Below are 17502 nucleotides of genomic sequence, written 5' to 3' on the forward strand. Positions count from 1 at the left end.
TATAGCAGACATTAGAAGATTACATACATATAGAAATAAATACACTTTTGCGTTTACGTTTCGGACAGAAAATGGTTTAAAATGAATTTAAGGCGAAGTCAGTTGCCGATTTATTCCGAACTGCGAGTGACGTTTTCCGAAGATGACGTTTGAGAAAGGGGGGGTCGAGTGTGTGAACTAAGCGGAGGTGAAGAAGAGGAGGATGAAGCTGGGAGCTGAGGATGGGAGGAAGAGTGTAGTGAGAGAGACAGGCTGGCTATCAAGGGCTGTGTGTGCATGCCTGCAAGTGTGAATGCGTGAGAGAGAGGGATTCGGTGGGACTTGGTAATCGGACTGAAACAAAGACGCATTTTAGCCGACCTCAGAAACATTGTAACGGAAACTTTAAACTTTTACCCGCCAGATCCTCGCCACGGTGCCGGGTCCCGGCTTTGTTTCTCGGCGGGGGAGTACTGGAATAAATGCAGGGATAAAATAGCTCCAAATCGACATTTTTTCACGCAAGAGGGGAATCCCTGGGACCGTGTTTGTAAGGGGGAACGAGAGAATGGCGGCCAACATGTATCGAGTTGGAGGTAAAGAATCTATTATGTTATATTATTTAAGGAACTGTAAAGCATGGTTGTTTAGCTTGTTAGCAACCTCGCTAGCTCAACTTAACCGGTTATGGTCGTTAGCTATGAAGCTAACTTCGTCATACACGACATTATTTGTTTCCGCCTCCAGCCACAATGGCCGGCTAACTGGCAAGCTAATGTTAACAAGCTAGTGTGCTAGCTGAGTAGCAACATGAGACGTAATTAACACGTCTGCTTTGACTTCGCTAGCTGGCTAGCCAACAAGAAAGCTAAGGCCACTGATAGTAGCAAGCTGCTCTAGGGAATAATAAAGCTAGCTAATATTGTTTAGCACAACTAGCCTTGTGTATGTCGCTAATTCAGTGGCGAGACAGCTAACTATAACTGTTGTAGCCGGCCTGGTACCACTTTTGGCACTTTCGTGGGAAGTAACTTGCCACTGTGTTGCATCTGACTTTCATATTGTATTTTTGACCTTTTAAATAGAAAGTCCAACAGTACGAACTTTTAAATTCTAAGTTTAATTCAACTTTCTCACACACCACCTAGCTAGCAGCCTGTGTTGTCAGGCATAAGTCCATGGTTTAAGTTGGGGATGAAGTTATTTTTAAATGAGATATTATGTGAACTGTGATACACAAACGGATGTCTTGGAAATAGTGTGGTTCTAATTGACCTGTCAAATTTTGAATTTTGACAGTTTCCAAGTTAACTGTTACCCAGCTTCTTGGCTAACAGGTTTTAAGGGGGTATTAACTATCTTGGTACCTTGATGGTCCACCTAATATAAACTCCCTAACTTTAAATAATGTGACATTAGACAGCTGCTTCATTGAATTTTGAAGACGACTGACTTGCGATAGATATACATCATGACATACGTTCTCTTTACTTTTTTGCATTTACGATAGTGGACCGGTCAGGCCAATTAATTCGTTGACTAATGAAATTGCATCAAACGTATGTGTTTTATGCGTTGCATTAGTTGTAATATATTCGGTAATGTTGGTGGTGTAACCCTAGTAATCTTTGATACAGGAAAAATAAGGTAGTTAAACGTTCATTTTGTCCCTATTTTTTTACGGCTACATTTCCTTCTATCCCCATTCTAACGGGCGTGATGTGTTGCAGGCGTTTGTCGTAGACAATATATATATATATATATATATCTTTTTTTTTTTTACCGGAGTGCCAAGGCGGAGATTGGTGCTCGTTGGACCTGTTCACACAGGACAACATGTAGCAAATACATGCACTGTAACATTGTACTGTTACTTCACTCTGTCTCTATAACAACGCTGATCAGCCTTGCGTCTGTGCCTATGTTGTGGTCACTCAAAGTGCTGACTCTTATGAGTCCATTCGGTTTTGATATATTCCGATTTTATTGTGAGACGCTAATGTCTTAAAATAGGTCACGGTAATACGACCGTAGACTGAAACATGCTCGCTAGCATGCCACCTCAAATGCATCAAGCGTCTTGCACAACAGTCAAAACAGCTGTGCTATTCAAGCCAGAAAATATTCCTTAATAAATGCCAGTCTGTAACGCTTGGACAACAAGCTGCCGGTATCAGATTATCAGAGCCTGCCACTATGGGCATGTTGGTATCAGTACAGTAACTACATGATTATTAGGCTCAGTGGCTTTTAAGAGGCCAATGGTTATAGCAAGACTAGTAGCTTTAAGGTTCACTTTATAGTGTGGGTCAGATGTTTTAAAGACTTCGGTTCAGCTTTGGGCTGTAGGGAAGTTCGAAAAGTTTGATTGTAAGCTGAATGCACTTCCTTTGGTTCTGTGACGGGATGTTTTCCAGAATACTGCCAGAAAATACGCTTGCTGATATGTGACTGTGGTCTACTATAACAGTTCAAATTTGTGAATCCCTGTCGCTCGTTGCATAAAGTGCCCATACGTACACACACTCGCGCAAACACCCCAACTGCTTCGTCTATTCAACCTCACTGATCTCGGCCTTGTGTCGGTGCCTGTACCACGGCATTGCAGATGGTGTCTTCCGGCGTGTCGGCGAGGTCTGGCTGCGCTCCAGAGTCTTCGCCACTGTGCCGCTAAGCACCTCGGTTGACAAAGACTGTTAACCCGTTGAGCGCCGCTCTTTCGTGAACTTGGAATGCGTGCGCGCTCAAGGAAGCCCCCTCTCTTCAGTCTATTGTTCCATCACTTCGTTCCATCAGAGCCTCTCGAGGGGCAGCCCTTGAATAATGAATGAGCCTGATGACTGTTTTAGACCTGATTCTGCATACAAAGAATAGTCTTTGTGTATAATTACTTCATTATATTCAATCAAAACCCGTATTTTATTGGAATGAACGTCACACTCTTTAACATGGGCGTGTAGGCATTTGATTCAAGAATAGTATGAAGACATTGGAAATGAGCAACTGACTAAAGTAATAGCTGTGGCACTTTCACTGTCAGTTAACCTAGGTCACAAGATACAATACAACATTTCCTTGTAAGAATGTAACTATATTTAGCAGAGCCATGGTCAGGTTTTCAGACCATGCTTGTCTCCTAAATGTCAAGGCACTTAGGCTGTTTATCAATTTGTCAATATGGGACCCCCCCCCCCCCCACACACACACACACACACACACACACACACTCTCACAAGAGTACTCACTTACTCATATAGCCCACTCCCACCTATATTGAAATCCTTAATTTGAATGTTAATATGCTGTATTGGCGTCATCTGGGAATAGGAGTTGATATTGTTCATCCTCGAAGTCGGTCATTCTTCCCCCTTGTGACCTAGTAATGACCATTCTACACTGCTGAGTAAGTGGGAATAAAAACTACAAGATTCCTGTCTTCAAGTAGTGCAGTGGGGGCAGGGGGCTATCCCCTTCCTTCACTATGTTGATATCAATGTAGGCTCTTGCACTATTGTAGTTCCATACATTTTTCATAGGATTGTTTGTTGGCTATGAGGAGATATTTAGCATCATCCGCAAGTTGATGTGATCACGTTGAGCTCACGACTCAAGGTTCCATTTGCATGAAATGATAGCGAGTAATCTAGCTTGCATTACAGTCTCCTCAAAGTAATGTATATGAATAGGAAAGGACATGTTAAAGGTGCAATATGCAACAATTATGCTTTAGGTTTAGGATAAGCAGTTTAACCTTAAAATAACAGCTTAAAAAAAATTGGGGCGCTACAATGACATTTAATATGGAGAATTGCGTCGGTGCCATTGGCATAGCAGGGTCGATAGGCATATAACTGCGTTCTGTAGTTTTGCCTGCCACAGCCCGCCGACCTGACTTGCTTACCTTCTGCCGATCTAGTAAGTAGCTTATTTGCCGTCTTGCTTAGTCTTGTGTTGCACTTGCTTCATGTTTGACTGTGTATGGACAGTCGTTGAGTAACTAGTTTGTCATAATGTCAAAGTCAGCACATTTCAAGAAATTTCGTTAGTTTTAGCTGCTAGCACACCTTTAGCGAATAGCTATTGATCCATACTGCACCTTTAACACACCTTAAAATACAGATGGCTAGGATGGATCATAGATCTAGATAGAGAATTGGCATAATAATGAACTATGACTGTGTCATGAATTATTGCTTTATTTTAGTAGCTATACTACACATTGTTGCCGGCAGTGCTGATTGTGTCTGCTCTCATGGAAGTTGGTGGGCACTTTTCCGCTCTATTCGGCTGTTTCAATGGGAAAAAACACAGAACTTTGCTGTGATTGACAGCTAAGTAGGATTCTCAATTCGTTAATCTAACAGTTTGTTTTTAGTTTCATTTGTGAAAGAGGATGAAAGTTGGTCTTTCTGACGTTTCACCAGCAACACCGTAACGTAACATGTTGGGAACATGTATCTTATGACGTGAGCACATTGAGCACTGTGGTGTTGATGCTGTGTCAGCCTGCCGGTCTCAGGAGTAGTTTTTGAATAAGGACTGCGTGATTGACCGAGGGTAGTTTCTGGCCACTCATCTTGTTCTTGCTGGACACCTCGCCTATTCTTTCCATAGTCTGCCATCCCTCAGTTGGGGGTGCCTGTGTAAATGCTTGCGAAATGTTTATTTTTTTAAATGATTAATAGCATCATTGTGGCAGTCAACTCTAAACTCTGTCGTTTGCCACCATGAAAATAATAAAGCTTGTTTCTAGTAGGTGTTGGAAATCCCTGGTGGTCGAGGGTGCTTGAGACTCCTGCCTGGCATCTCTCAAAATGACTCGCTTCCTGCGAGATGCCATCTCCTGTGCTGTGTTTCTGAGCCCACGCATATGTATGCACACACACAAATGTTGTTGGTCAACTGTGGTGCAGCAGAGGGTCGGTGTGGATGTGCGGTAGATGTGTGCGTTTTCGGCTCAGCATCACAAAGTGGGTCCCCCCCCCCTCCTCTTAAACCAGGTGTCAGTTCTGTTCTGGCGCTCTGTTCTGGTCTCTCCTCTCAGTGTTGAGGTGAGGAGTGACAGCGGTCAGTGCCAAGATAACCCCCTCCTCCCCCGTCTGTCTTTCTGTCTGGCTGCCTTTCCCTCGTGGTCTGTCTCTCTCACAGTCTGACTGTGCCACCCAGATGGTTGGAAGTAGGTGCAGTCCAAGGCCAGCCACTTAAAGGTAAACCCCAGCCAAGTGGATCAGCTAGAGGGTCCATGATGCTGGTGGTCCGGCCGTTGTTCCCCTGGGCCTAGTTCTTCATCCTCTATGGCTTGATTTGGAAGCCCTCACGTCCTCAAAGTAGTCGACTGCACAACGAACGAGTAGTACTACATGAGTTATTACCGTTTGACTTTGTGTTGCCTAGGCATCCCTCGCGTTGCGCTGTGACATTGTCAGTTGGCGAAACGTGCTCTGACCCCATTATTTCAACCAGTCTCAGCCAGTCTATAGGAACAAGGTCAAAATCCAACGTGTGTGTTTGTGAGGCCAGTGTATTACGCAGCATGTTGTTAAGAACATTGGTGGCAGTGCTTGGTCCTATCATATGTGGCCTTGGAAGTAGCTTCTGTCTCTTCCAGAGACTCACCTCTGTTCTCGTGACTATTGTGGGTGGCTGTGACCTTTGTACTTACTTACTTATTTATTTTATTATCCCCCATTGTTGAGAAATGACCGCTTGTTTATTACTACTGAAAACTCAAGGCCGATTAAGGGTCGTTTTAGACGCAGAGCCGTAAGCACGTAAGATACATAACCCCCCCTTGCGCGGTAAAATATCCCGCCTTACGTGCTTAAGTGCGTTGCCCAAAATTCCTGACTATGCAACTAAAAGACTACGGCCCTACACAGCTCGCAAAGGCTGTGATTGGCCGGCTACCACAGCCTTTCACAGAGTCTCACGTTTCCGGTTTAATAGCATACAGTCTTTTTTAGACTCAGACATTTTTTTAAATCATGAATACCCTGCAGACCATCTCACAAGCCTTTTCTTATGGATTTGGAACAAACATAATAGAGGAGGTCCGAAGACATGAACTCCTTTACAAATCCTCTTTAAACACGCTCAAATTACCGCAAATTTATGGAGAGAATATCCCATTCTCACCCGCGATTGTTTGGAGAGAATGTGGTACTTTCATATTCATTTTCCGCCACTTGTGAGTCATGGTGATATCTTTCATTGAGTTCATATTGACGTGAATCCATCAATTGCACCAGCGAGTTTGATGGAATGAGCCCGGTCTGCTCATATACAAAAGTTAACAGTAACCTGCCGTTACCTTGTGGCCAGCACCATTGTAATTACAAGCATTGACAACATGATGAGATTCTCTCGCCGTTTACCACCTCATCTTTGAATAATGTAACTCATAAACACATCGTTTTAAAGGCTCATGTGCTGTCTTTTTCGCCACTGGTACTGAATTGCCAACATTTGTATTTTGTGTAACACATGTATTCATAACATCAAGCCTTTCGCCCACTACACTTTCATGCTCCGGTAAGTTTTTTTCCTTTGTCCTGCTGCAATAAATAGGCTTACTTAACTCAAAATAAATCTACAGTTCTGGCGTCAATTTGCTTTGCAACACGCAACACGGCTCACAAGCCTTGCAACACGGCTCTGCGTCTAAAACGAACCTTAAATCAAAACTTGTCTAAAACAAGTTCCTTGTGTAAATTACGTGCTTACGGCTCTGCGTCTAAAACGACCCTGAATTGGCCTTCACCATGTAATCGCAGGAAATGGAAAGGATGAACACAAGTTGGTTGTTGCGGCACCTCATTCCAAACAACCGTAGGGACAAACCGTTTAAATTACTTTATTTTCACATACGTAGCGAGACCTTCCTAGTGCAGTCTAGTGGTTTTCACTGGCACTTCAGTAGCTGTGTTTCTGGTTAGTGCCCACTGCAAGGAAGTGATAAGCTGAGCTGACACACGTAGGAGACTAGTGTCAGGGCCAGGCAATCTCAACCCCCGTCATGGGTGCCTCAAAATTATTTAGAAAGGTTGGTAGCTTGATGTTTTTTCACCGGTGTTTCTGATAACCATCTTGTACTCTTTCTAGTTCGCGTGCTTGCTTGCTTTCTCTCTCTCTGTCGACCCTCCCTCACCCGTCCTCTGTCCAATCCGCTCTGTCCAGTTGTACTCGGTGTAATAGCTGACTGCTTCTCGGAGGAGGTTTAAGAAGGCTTCGTAATAGCATGGCGTCTCTCATGAAGTTGTTGGGGGTTCTCTGGACAGTCCAGCTTGAGACCATGGATCTATTCCGTTGTGGGGTCGTTGTGGTTGTCTGACTGGACTGGTCAAAGGCAGCTAAACAGAATGAGCGGGGCATCTGGGTTATCTGTCGATTTTTGTCTTAATCCCCGGGGGGCTGGGAGGGGTGAAGGCAGAACCGCCAATGTCGTGGAGAGGGGGGGGGCGTGTGCTCAAAGCTCCAGAACCCAGTGGTAGTCTGTTCTCTCACTGATGTCGGCGTGCGGCTGTATTAATAGCTGAGCCACTGAGCTCTCGCTGCAGCGCTGGCCTCTGGACATTAGACACAGGTTTGATTGATGCCTGCTTTGGTGTACACATGGTTATGCTCCACAGGCTGCGGCACGCTGCGTGCACACACACCCACACACAGCAGAAGTAAATTACACATGCACACACGCATGTACATTTTACACACACACACATGTAGTACGCATGACAAGATGGCATTGTAAGTGTCTGCATCTGTACTGAGATCCTTAGCACAGGCATGATGGGACACACTTTCCCCGCGAGCACAGGGTGTATGGATTTCCTTGCCTGCAGTGGTTTGACACACTAGAGGGCGAGAACATACGTACACTGATGACATGAGACCAGTCAAAGCAGTTTGGAATCATTTTCAGAGTACTTTTGTGTGTGTGTGTGTGTGTGTGTGTGTGTGTGTGTGTCTGTCTGCGTGTGTGTGTGTCTGCGTGTGTGTGTCTGCATGCACAAATACAGGCGATAATGAGCGTGTTCCAGTGCCCTCATAACATTTCAAGATGTTGTCCTAATAAAATGACTGTGGCTGGCAAAAGCAAAACTGCCGTCAGCATCTGTGTGTGAGTGTGTGTGTGTGTGGGCGCATGCATGCAGCGTTGAGCAGGAGCTCCTGCAGGTTTGCTCGCCAGCCTACTCTGCGTGCTGCATCACTGGCTGGCTGGCTTGTGTGTGTGTGTGTGTGTGTGTGTGTGTGTGTGTGTGTGTCACACACACTCAACCTTGCACTGACCCCTGCGAATACAGAGATGGTCTCAAACGGTCTTGACTGTATAAGTTGGTCAGAAGTTAATAGACCACGAATAGGATACCTGTTAGGGGTGTGTTCAAAATATCGATACGGGGATACATCGTCGCGGGCCTCTTTACGATGCGTGTATCGATACGGAGGCGTCAGTATCGATACTTCACGTGCAACAAAAAAAAAAAAAAAAAATTTTTTTTTTTTTTTTTTTTTTTTTTGTCTGTTTCTTTGTACAGCGTCTACTTGGTTCATGTGCCTGCCTGCATACTTTGCCCATCATCCAGTTGATGGTATAATTTGAAAGCAGAGTTTCTGTAGAATCCACATGAGGTGACAAATATGTTATGATGTACTGTCAAGGAGTTACAGGCAATTTTTTTTTGTTATAAGCCTAAAATATCGGGATACGTATCGTATACGTAGGTATCGCATGTATCGCGATACATATCGTATCGCGACCCCTGTATCGGGATGCGTATCGTATCGCGAGGTGGTTGGCGATACCCACCCCTAATACCTGTGTGTAATGTCTTGTGTCTTTTGTTTTATTTTTGGTCTTATTTATTTCTTCATTCATTTAGATTTTTGCATTACATTTTTCTGAGTACTCCTTGGGTCCAACATGACGTGTGTTGATTTCATTATTAGTATGCCATGAAGATTTTCCTAACCTCTCTCTCTCTCTCTCTCTCTCTCTCTCACTCACAGATTATGTGTACTTTGAGAACTCTTCCAGCAACCCATACCTGATCCGCAGGATAGAGGAGTTGAACAAGGTAAGTGAAGAGAACCCCCCCCCTTTATTTTTCATTCAGTCACACTCTCATTCAGTTGCTTCATTCCAACCCAAATCTGTTGCACCCGTCTCCATTCTTGTGCAGCAACAACTTGCACATGGTGACAAGACCCTCAGTGCCAAACTCTTAAAACTCTTATGTAATGCCGTGTATGACACAGGCCTGTTTGCCTGTGTAAAGATTAAGTCCATTTATGTAACGTGCTGCAATTCAAGGGAATTGAAGGACTGGTGGAGAGGCCCCATGACGGCTTCACAGCGCTGAATAATTGAGTGAGAGATGATTTTTCTGAACAGAGTGAACGGGAAAATGTGAGCGTGTGTGTGTGTGCATGTGCATGTGTCACATAAACGGGTCCACTCTGATTTGGCCTGGTTCAACCCCCAACATGGGGCTGGGTGATATGGCAACAAAAATTAAAAAATCTAATATCTTGAACTGCTGAGGATAAATGACGATATAATATGGGATAATGGAAAACCTATAATATCAGAAGAACCAATGAACACATCATACTGTCCTTCATCAAAATAGTTGCATTAAACATAGCATATCTGAGATGCTCAAATGAAAAACCTTTCTAAGTCTACACAGCATACGCCATAAAACTACAGTAAAGTATAAAAGTATAGTTAATGACAGAGGTTAAGAGGTTAAAGGCTAAAGCCTAGTCTAATTCTGGCATAGGCTCACCTACGAGCCTACATCTAAACACGATTATTAGCACAATTGCAGTACGAGACAATCATATCTCAGAAATTGTTTATTTGTCAATGAGCAAACCGTGGTTTGGGCGCACAGACCTGCAACAGCTAACTGAATAAATTAAATGTATAATTGAATTGAATTCATTACTCATCCTTTTACAGGATTCAAACATTTATTTATATCAAACAAACCCAGAGAGAGTTTAGCCACCGATGCTCCTGCCTTATAGCAATAGAACATTTTGATTGGCTGGTCACCATGATGTGTCTGTCAATCAAGGAGAAAACAAAACATGATTGGATGAAGGATATATCCCGCCCCCCATGCCCCTGGTGGTTACAGAGGTTTATGTGTGCGAGAGAGGGAGAGAGCTGCATCGTTCTTCCCTCACATGCAGGTGGCCTATATTACGCATACTCGATATGGTAATTTCTTATGTCTTGTATGAAATAGCATCGAATATAGGACCGATATAGTTCGATATACCCCCCAGCCCTACCACCACCCATCCCAGCCACACACACATACAGCAAATACAGACAAAGCCTATGCCTGTGTGTGTGTGTATGTGTACGTGTACGTGTATGCAAGACTCCAAATGACTGAATGCTGTAATCTGTAACTGGTATCGGGCGGCTATCGACGGACTAGCGGGAGCTCCCAGGAGCCAGCCGTTCTGCAGTGGCTGCACATCTTCCAAGCCCAGCCCTTCATAATTACTGCCTTCCAGAGGAGCCGTTGGGCTTGTGTTTGGTGCGGATCGCCGCCTGTGTCAGTGTGATAAAACTGTTGAGCTGTACATGGAGAACTGAGCCGTGACTCAATGTTGTTGTTGTCCCAACACTCATTCTGATAAAATGAAGGAAGAATGTTGTCTTTATGGTAGTATAGGAGTACAATGTACAGTATAGAGACTGGCAATGAAGAAATGTGTGCATGTAACATGGCAATCCAGAGGATCTTGCAATTTTGGTGTTGTGCCAGTGTTTTGTAGAACTGGCTTTAGTGATTGACAGGCTCACGTGACTTATCCCCTCCCCTCCCCACAGACGGCCAATGGAAACGTAGAAGCCAAGGTGGTTTGCCTGTTCCGGAGGAGGGACATCTCGGGCAATCTGAACACCCTGGCCGACAGCAATGCCCGTGAGTAGTGCTCTTCTCTTCCTCCTGCTCTCCTCATCTTTCCTCCTCCTCTTTGCTCTATCAATCACTGAACTCGACACACCAACTCCTCTTTTGGATGAGGGGGGGTTGTCCCCAAACACTTACCGTACACGGAGAGTGCAGCCATGTTTCCCAATTTGCATAATTTTTGGTGTAATTCATAAATTCATCAGTAAAGTTGAATGCCTCTTTGCATACATACATACACACACACACACACACACACACACACAGGATGCTGGTTTTTCAGGGCTGTCTGTGTATCTGTTCTGCCATGGGTCAGATCTCATGCTCTCCCCAGTGTGGTTGTACGGCCAAACCTTTGCACATAGGTGTATGTGGGGCACATCCATCTGTCCACCGCCTCGCCTGACCTGTCCGACCCAGCGCCCCAGAGTTGGTGCCCTGTGCCATGTGATCGTTGGGAAAACGCCATGGAAAGGGGCGCCTCTGGAGGAGGAGACCCAGTGCAGTGGACTGTGGCTGGATGCTGCAGCAGCAGCAGCTGGTGGATGCAGTATGGTTGAGCGGTGTTCAGTTGTCCTGTGGCTCAGCCAGAGCGTGTGCCGGTGCCACGAGTCGTCCCCCCAACCCCGTCATGCTGCCTTGGCCTGCACACCAGACACGGCTCTGGCCCACCAGCATCTGTGGGGAGAGTCTGAGGCTCGGTGTTGTCTCATTGTGGCCAGATTGTAATGGGATCCTGTAGTGTACACACACACACACACACACACACACACACACACACACACACACACACACATATGCTTGCACACAGGCGGTGGAGCTGGAGACACAAATATTTATTATGGTTGACTGTGAGCAGGAGCAGGAACACTAACCCTGCATCGTGTGTGTGTGTGTGTGTGTGTGTGTGTGTGTGTGTGTGTGTGTGTGTCGGTAGATGGCTGCTGTCCTCCAGATCGAACTGTTTATGACCTCTTTGCACGTTTTGTTTAGATGCCAACCACACACTCAAAGGTCATCAATACGAGCCCATCTTTTCCAGCACTGTCACAGTGTTCTCCTGCAGCTGGGATCTGTGTGTGTGAGGGGAGAACTTCTGTAACGCAGTATGCCTTGATTTGACTGATCCTGTCAGTGTATGGAGATGGGAAGGAAGACCTCCACTTCATGCAAAACGTTAGGGTTTAGTGATTCTGTGAGGGGTGTAGAGGTGAGTCTTTGGACAGTCGGTGAGTAAGATGTGCTTGAGTCGGTACCTGTGACTGTGCTGATCGACACGGATGGAATTAGAATTTTAGATGGCATGCTGTCATTTGTTCAGATTTCATGTTTGAATTTATTACGAGTTTTAGACATCTGTGAGAAGCACTCCCCACTGTAAGGCAGTAGACCTCTCCCCTCTGGTGTATCGCGGAAGAGGGCAAGAAGTCAAATAGTACATAAACCGCAGAAACCCTTAGTGAAAATGAAATCTTTTAATCTAATTTAAAATGTAACAAATCAGTAGTTGAAGGACAACAGGTCATAAATGTAAATTTGTTAGTCTTAGTCAACTATATAATTGAAGAGGCTGTCCTTTGAATGGTGCGCATTAAACATAGGGACCATAGAGAGCTGTTCAGAATTAAAAAGCTAGTGACCGCTGAATACAGTTCTGTTATGGCTGACTAATGCAACCAATACCTGAGATAAGGGCAGAACAACCACAGCTAAATATAATCGTTAGTGGTTATTGTAGAGTAGGCTATACACTGCACCCAGACCTGAGTGCAGTAGATTACACTCTCTATGCCCTCAGTAAGCCCTCACACTGTACCCAGACCTGAGTGCAGTAGGCTACACTCACTACTCTCACACTGTACCCAGACCGAAGTGCAGTAGGCTACACTCACAATGCCCTCACACTGCAACCAGACCTGAGGGCAGTTGGCTACACTCACTATGCCCTCAACATGCCCTCACACTGCACCCAGACCTGAGTGCAGTAGGCTACACTCACTATGCCCTAACTATGCCCTCACACTGCACCCAGACCTGAGTGCAGTAGGCTACACTCACTATGCCCTCACACTGCACCCAGACCTGAGTGCAGTAGGCTACACTCACTATGCCCTCACACTGCACCCAGACCTGAGTGCAGTAGGTTACACTCATGGATTAAAGTTTTCCGTCGCTATGATGGATTTCCGTCAACTCAGCTCGCATAAGGCCAAAAATGAGACACTGATATGATTTGCACATTTAAGCGTCGGAAATACACGAGAGCAAAGGGCAAAACTACCCCTAAGAAATATAATTTTGCCCCTAAAATTACTAGGAGAGTAATACTTATTCAATGAACGTGTCAAAAACATTGTAGCCTATATGACCCGGTCAGTTGCCATTTAATGTTTTGATTTTCGCCTTGACTGTTGCGTGAAGAAACAAACGTTCTAACAAAACACATTTGGAGCGCTTCCTAATCAGACCTGTGACTGCGAGAGTGAGGAGAGATGAAGACCAGCGCAGTCTCTGTCACCATCTCAGGTTCTAAAAGATAAAATTCACACACCCAGCGACTGTCAAAAATGAAAGCTAGATTGGCTTGTGGTGGAGGATGACGACGACGTTGATAAAAAGACCCGGTTTTGTTTTCAAGGCATGTCGGAATTGTGGACAACGAGTTGCCCAAATCGTTGTCAAACCAGCACAGGTAAATTCTTCTACTGGCTCCATCAAGGGGAGCGAAAACGTTCAGAAATACATGGTACTTCGTCACCAAGCGCCAAACAACACGCATCACCTACGGTGAATGATAACTAGTAATAATACTTTTAGAAATGATTTAGTTAGGTTAAGCTAGTTTAATGTTAGTTAGCTAACGTTAGCTATCTCTGATAGTACGTTGGCTACAAAGACTTGCTTGCAAACTAGCTAACTAGTCTAATCTGTATTTCCTGTAGGCCTACTATGGTAGGTACATGAATAAAGGTAACACAAAAATCCATAAATACAATGTGTTTTATTATTATTAAAAAACAAAGAAACAAAAACGATTGTTAATAGTTGTTTAAAAAAAAATGTTACCTTTAAAAAGACTGTAGTTGTTGTTACTATAACAACTAATAACCACAAAGAAAGAAGAATACGATTGTCTAATTTACGTTGTCTGTTTGGTTTTTGTTCAAAAAATCTAAGAAAACACTTTGAATCTGTAGACTAATGCCTAATAGTCTTATTATTGCCATTTGATGACAATTGTTCATATTCATATACTGTAAGCCTAAATAAGTGTGTTTATTATTTTGAACAAAGGTTAAATGTTATTTCACAAGTTTCTAAAAGTGCCCCCAATTTTTTTGTTAAATGCCCCTGGATTTCAGTAAATCATTTTGTCATTTATAGCCCATTAACAAGAATGGTGAAGTCTTGCAAAAAATATTGGTTTTATGCCCTAGCTTTGAACTAGTAAGTGATAATAGACCACGTGAAGTTCAAATATCGAGGCGGTATGCAGCCACGACCCAAAATGAGGGCCGAATTATTATTATTTTTTTTTTTTTTCAGTCAGATTTTTTTTTGCTTTAATCCCTGTACACTCACTATGCCCTCACACTGCACCCAGACATGAGTGCAGTAGGTTACACACACCATGCTGTAATAAGTGCTCCGCCGAGGACAGAGTCTGCTGAGACAGGAGATATGAGCGTTCACCTCAGGAGACCTAACCAATCGCTAGCTTCAGCCTCATCTCGTTTCCAGCCCTTGTTCCTTTGACATAAGACCGACCCTCATCACACGCCCCCACCCACCCATGGTGCACCAGAACTGCCGAACTGCATTTTTTCTCCAGGTTACGGTCGTTTTCACAAGAACCCGGGTCAGCCTTTAATCGCACATTAATCCAGCAGATATTTAACACCCGTCCGGTGACCAGCTAGCTGAAGGAGTCACGCCAGGAAGCTTCCAAATAAACAAGAGTTTACAGCAGAATGCAATTAGATGTTGATGTTCTGAAGCAACACAATATCCATTCAGTCGGCCCATGTTGGTGTCAACTGGGTACTCACACTGCTTTGCTGTCGGAGGAGTTACTTACTAGTCCCTCTGACGGCACAGATGCGGCTCAGCAGAACAAGCAGATCCACCGTCACTGTCACAACGAGTCTGGTTATGTCACCTCATGTTAGTGTTTGTCTGTTTTTTGTCAGGTACCAAACCCGCAGGGTAATTGTTGTTTATAATAGTTAATATAATAATAATATTTGTTGTTGTTGATATTGTTATGTAAGTAAATATGAAGCATGTATCCAATCAACATTAGTAGGTGTTCTGCCTGCATTGCTGGATGTCTGTGTCACTGTGTGGGTTAGCCTACAGTAGGAGTCGGGTCCAGCAGTGTACAGTGGAGTACACAAAGGACACAGTGTGTGAAGGGCAGACCCCGACCGTAGTAGAGATCCCACTCTGTTTCAGTAATTAAAGGCAGACTACACTACAGCGAGCGCATGCAGAAGCCCCAGCTGACGCATGACCTCCAGCAGTGGGGTACAGACAAACAGACAGCTGACTGCAGGGGCCCTGAACCCATTACCCCCCAGTGTGTGTGTGTGTGTGTGTGTGTGTGTGTGTGTATTTGATTGAGACTTTAGCCCCCCTTTTAAACAGTGGCTGTCTGAGCTCTTCAAAATGGATGCATTCTTAAGCTTCACCCCCCACCAGACCCCCCTCCTCCTGGTGACCTTTAGCTAACACGTCCCTGTCAACAGCTGGAATCCCTCGTCATGTGGAGGTGGTGGCTGTGCACATGCCGAGCCGTTGAGATTGGGCACATATCACTCTATAGGCTATCGCTAGGGCACTTTAAAATCCCTTACATTTTTGGCCAAATTCCATTTTATTTTGAGTGTTTTCTGTGTTTTCCATTTTAGCTTCTCTAAATTCGGTTTCATCTATTTCGCTATCATTACATCATATGTCCAATCAAAAAATGTACCCAGGTGTACCTGTACATAGACTACTGTGCTTTTACATATGTCTAGGTGATAGGCCGTTGTTGTAAGAGGATAGGGAGTGTAGGGTAGCAATGCTAGGATAGCCCCCAAGACTACAAATGCTGTTCATCATTTCCTATAACGCTATCCAATGAGTTTCTCTCTTATCGTTTTAGTTGAATATGTCAAATTCTATGCAATTCCCGTTTTACTTCCACGATTTACATTCGTCTCGTTGTGAATCTATGCTTAATACTAACATTAGGTTTGACTGATGAATTTCATACATTTCCTGGAATAAAAGAGGGGAGAGGATTCTATTGTCCAAGCCTTTTGCAGTACACCAGAGGGTCTCAGATGAAATACAGAAAAAAAATGCTCAGCATGAAACAGCTGAATATGTTCAGAATTAAAATGACCTTCATTCATCTTCCAGGAATATCATTGGGCAGCCTCTGACGGAGTAACCATCTCTTAGTCAAATCTAACGTTTTCTGAAAGGCCGTCTGAATGTGCTTGAGTCTGGTGTTTGTGAGGGTGTGTTAGGAGCCCTGCACTGTCCCATGCTTGAGTCTGGTGTTTGTGAGGGTTTGTTAGGAGCCCTGCACTGTCCCATGCTTGAGTCTGGTGTTTGTGAGGGTGTGTTTGGAGCCCTGCACTGTCCCATGCTTGAGTCTGGTGTTTGTGAGGGTGTGTTTGGAGCCCTGCACTGTCCCATGCTTGAGTCTGGTGTTTGTGAGGGTGTGTTAGGAGCCCTGCACTGTCCCATGCTTGAGTCTGGTGTTTGTGAGGGTGTGTTTGGAGCCCTGCACTGTCCCATGCTTGAGTCTGGTGTTTGTGAGGGTGTGTTTGGAGCCCTGCACTGTCCCATGCTTGAGTCTGGTGTTTGTGAGGGTGTGTTCGAAGCCTTGCACTGTCCCATGCTTGGACGGCGTCCCTACGGGTTCATCTGCGGCTGCTTATTAGCGCTCCTTTGTGCGCAGCCGGCTGCCTTGTGCCAGTGTATCTGCCCCCGCACCCGTGCGTTTGCCCCTGCCAGCTGCCGGGACTCCGTGTGTGTGTGTGTGTGTGTGTGTGTGTGTGTGTGTGTGTGTGTGTGTGTGTGTGTGTGTCGCTCTCCCTCCCCTTCTTCAGCATGAGTCGTCGAGCTGGCACTGTCCTGTTACACAACCACCTGGGCTCCCCTCCCGCTCACTCTCCGCCACAAACACACACACACTCCCTTCTACCCCTCCCTCACTTAATCTAGGAACCCATGCTTTCTGCCCTCCCCTCTCTCCACCGCCTCTTTCCTTCCCCCTCTCTCCTCCTCTTTTCTTCCTCCTCTCTCCTCCTCCTCCTCCTCTCCTTCCCTCCCTCTCCTCTTCCTTTGCTGGTGCCATGTTTGAGCCCCCAGCACCCCACCAAGAACAAAAGGCCCTTCATGTGGCCCACGGCACGTAAAGGGTTAACGCAGACTCGCCTGTGCCTTTTGTTAAGGAGGAAAGTGTGACCTCTCTGCGTGTGTGTGTGTGTGTGCTCGCATATGCACGAGTAAACATGCAAGTCTAAGAGCAGCTATCTATCGCATATGTGCTCTTGAGTGTGTCCATGTATCCCTTTTCCATTCTGTGTTA

The 17502-nt window shown here is 45.0% G+C and overlaps 1 protein-coding gene across 2 annotated transcripts in view; it reads left to right on the plus strand.

Moving 5' to 3' along the window:
• The first annotated feature begins 188 nt into the window (after positions 1–188).
• Positions 189–17502, plus strand: part of mta2 (metastasis associated 1 family, member 2) — a 36280-nt gene continuing 18966 nt past the window's right edge. For both annotated transcript variants that reach the window (XM_080838564.1, XM_080838565.1), the window contains exons 1-3: positions 189–575; positions 8986–9053; positions 10832–10925. In XM_080838564.1, the coding sequence (XP_080694690.1) occupies positions 548–575; positions 8986–9053; positions 10832–10925 (190 nt within the window). In that variant the 5' untranslated portion in view covers positions 189–547. The remainder of the gene's footprint in view (positions 576–8985; positions 9054–10831; positions 10926–17502) is intronic.

Source organism: Sprattus sprattus, assembly GCF_963457725.1.
Source record: "Sprattus sprattus genome assembly, chromosome: 5".
Classification (NCBI taxonomy): Eukaryota; Metazoa; Chordata; class Actinopteri; order Clupeiformes; family Clupeidae; genus Sprattus; species Sprattus sprattus.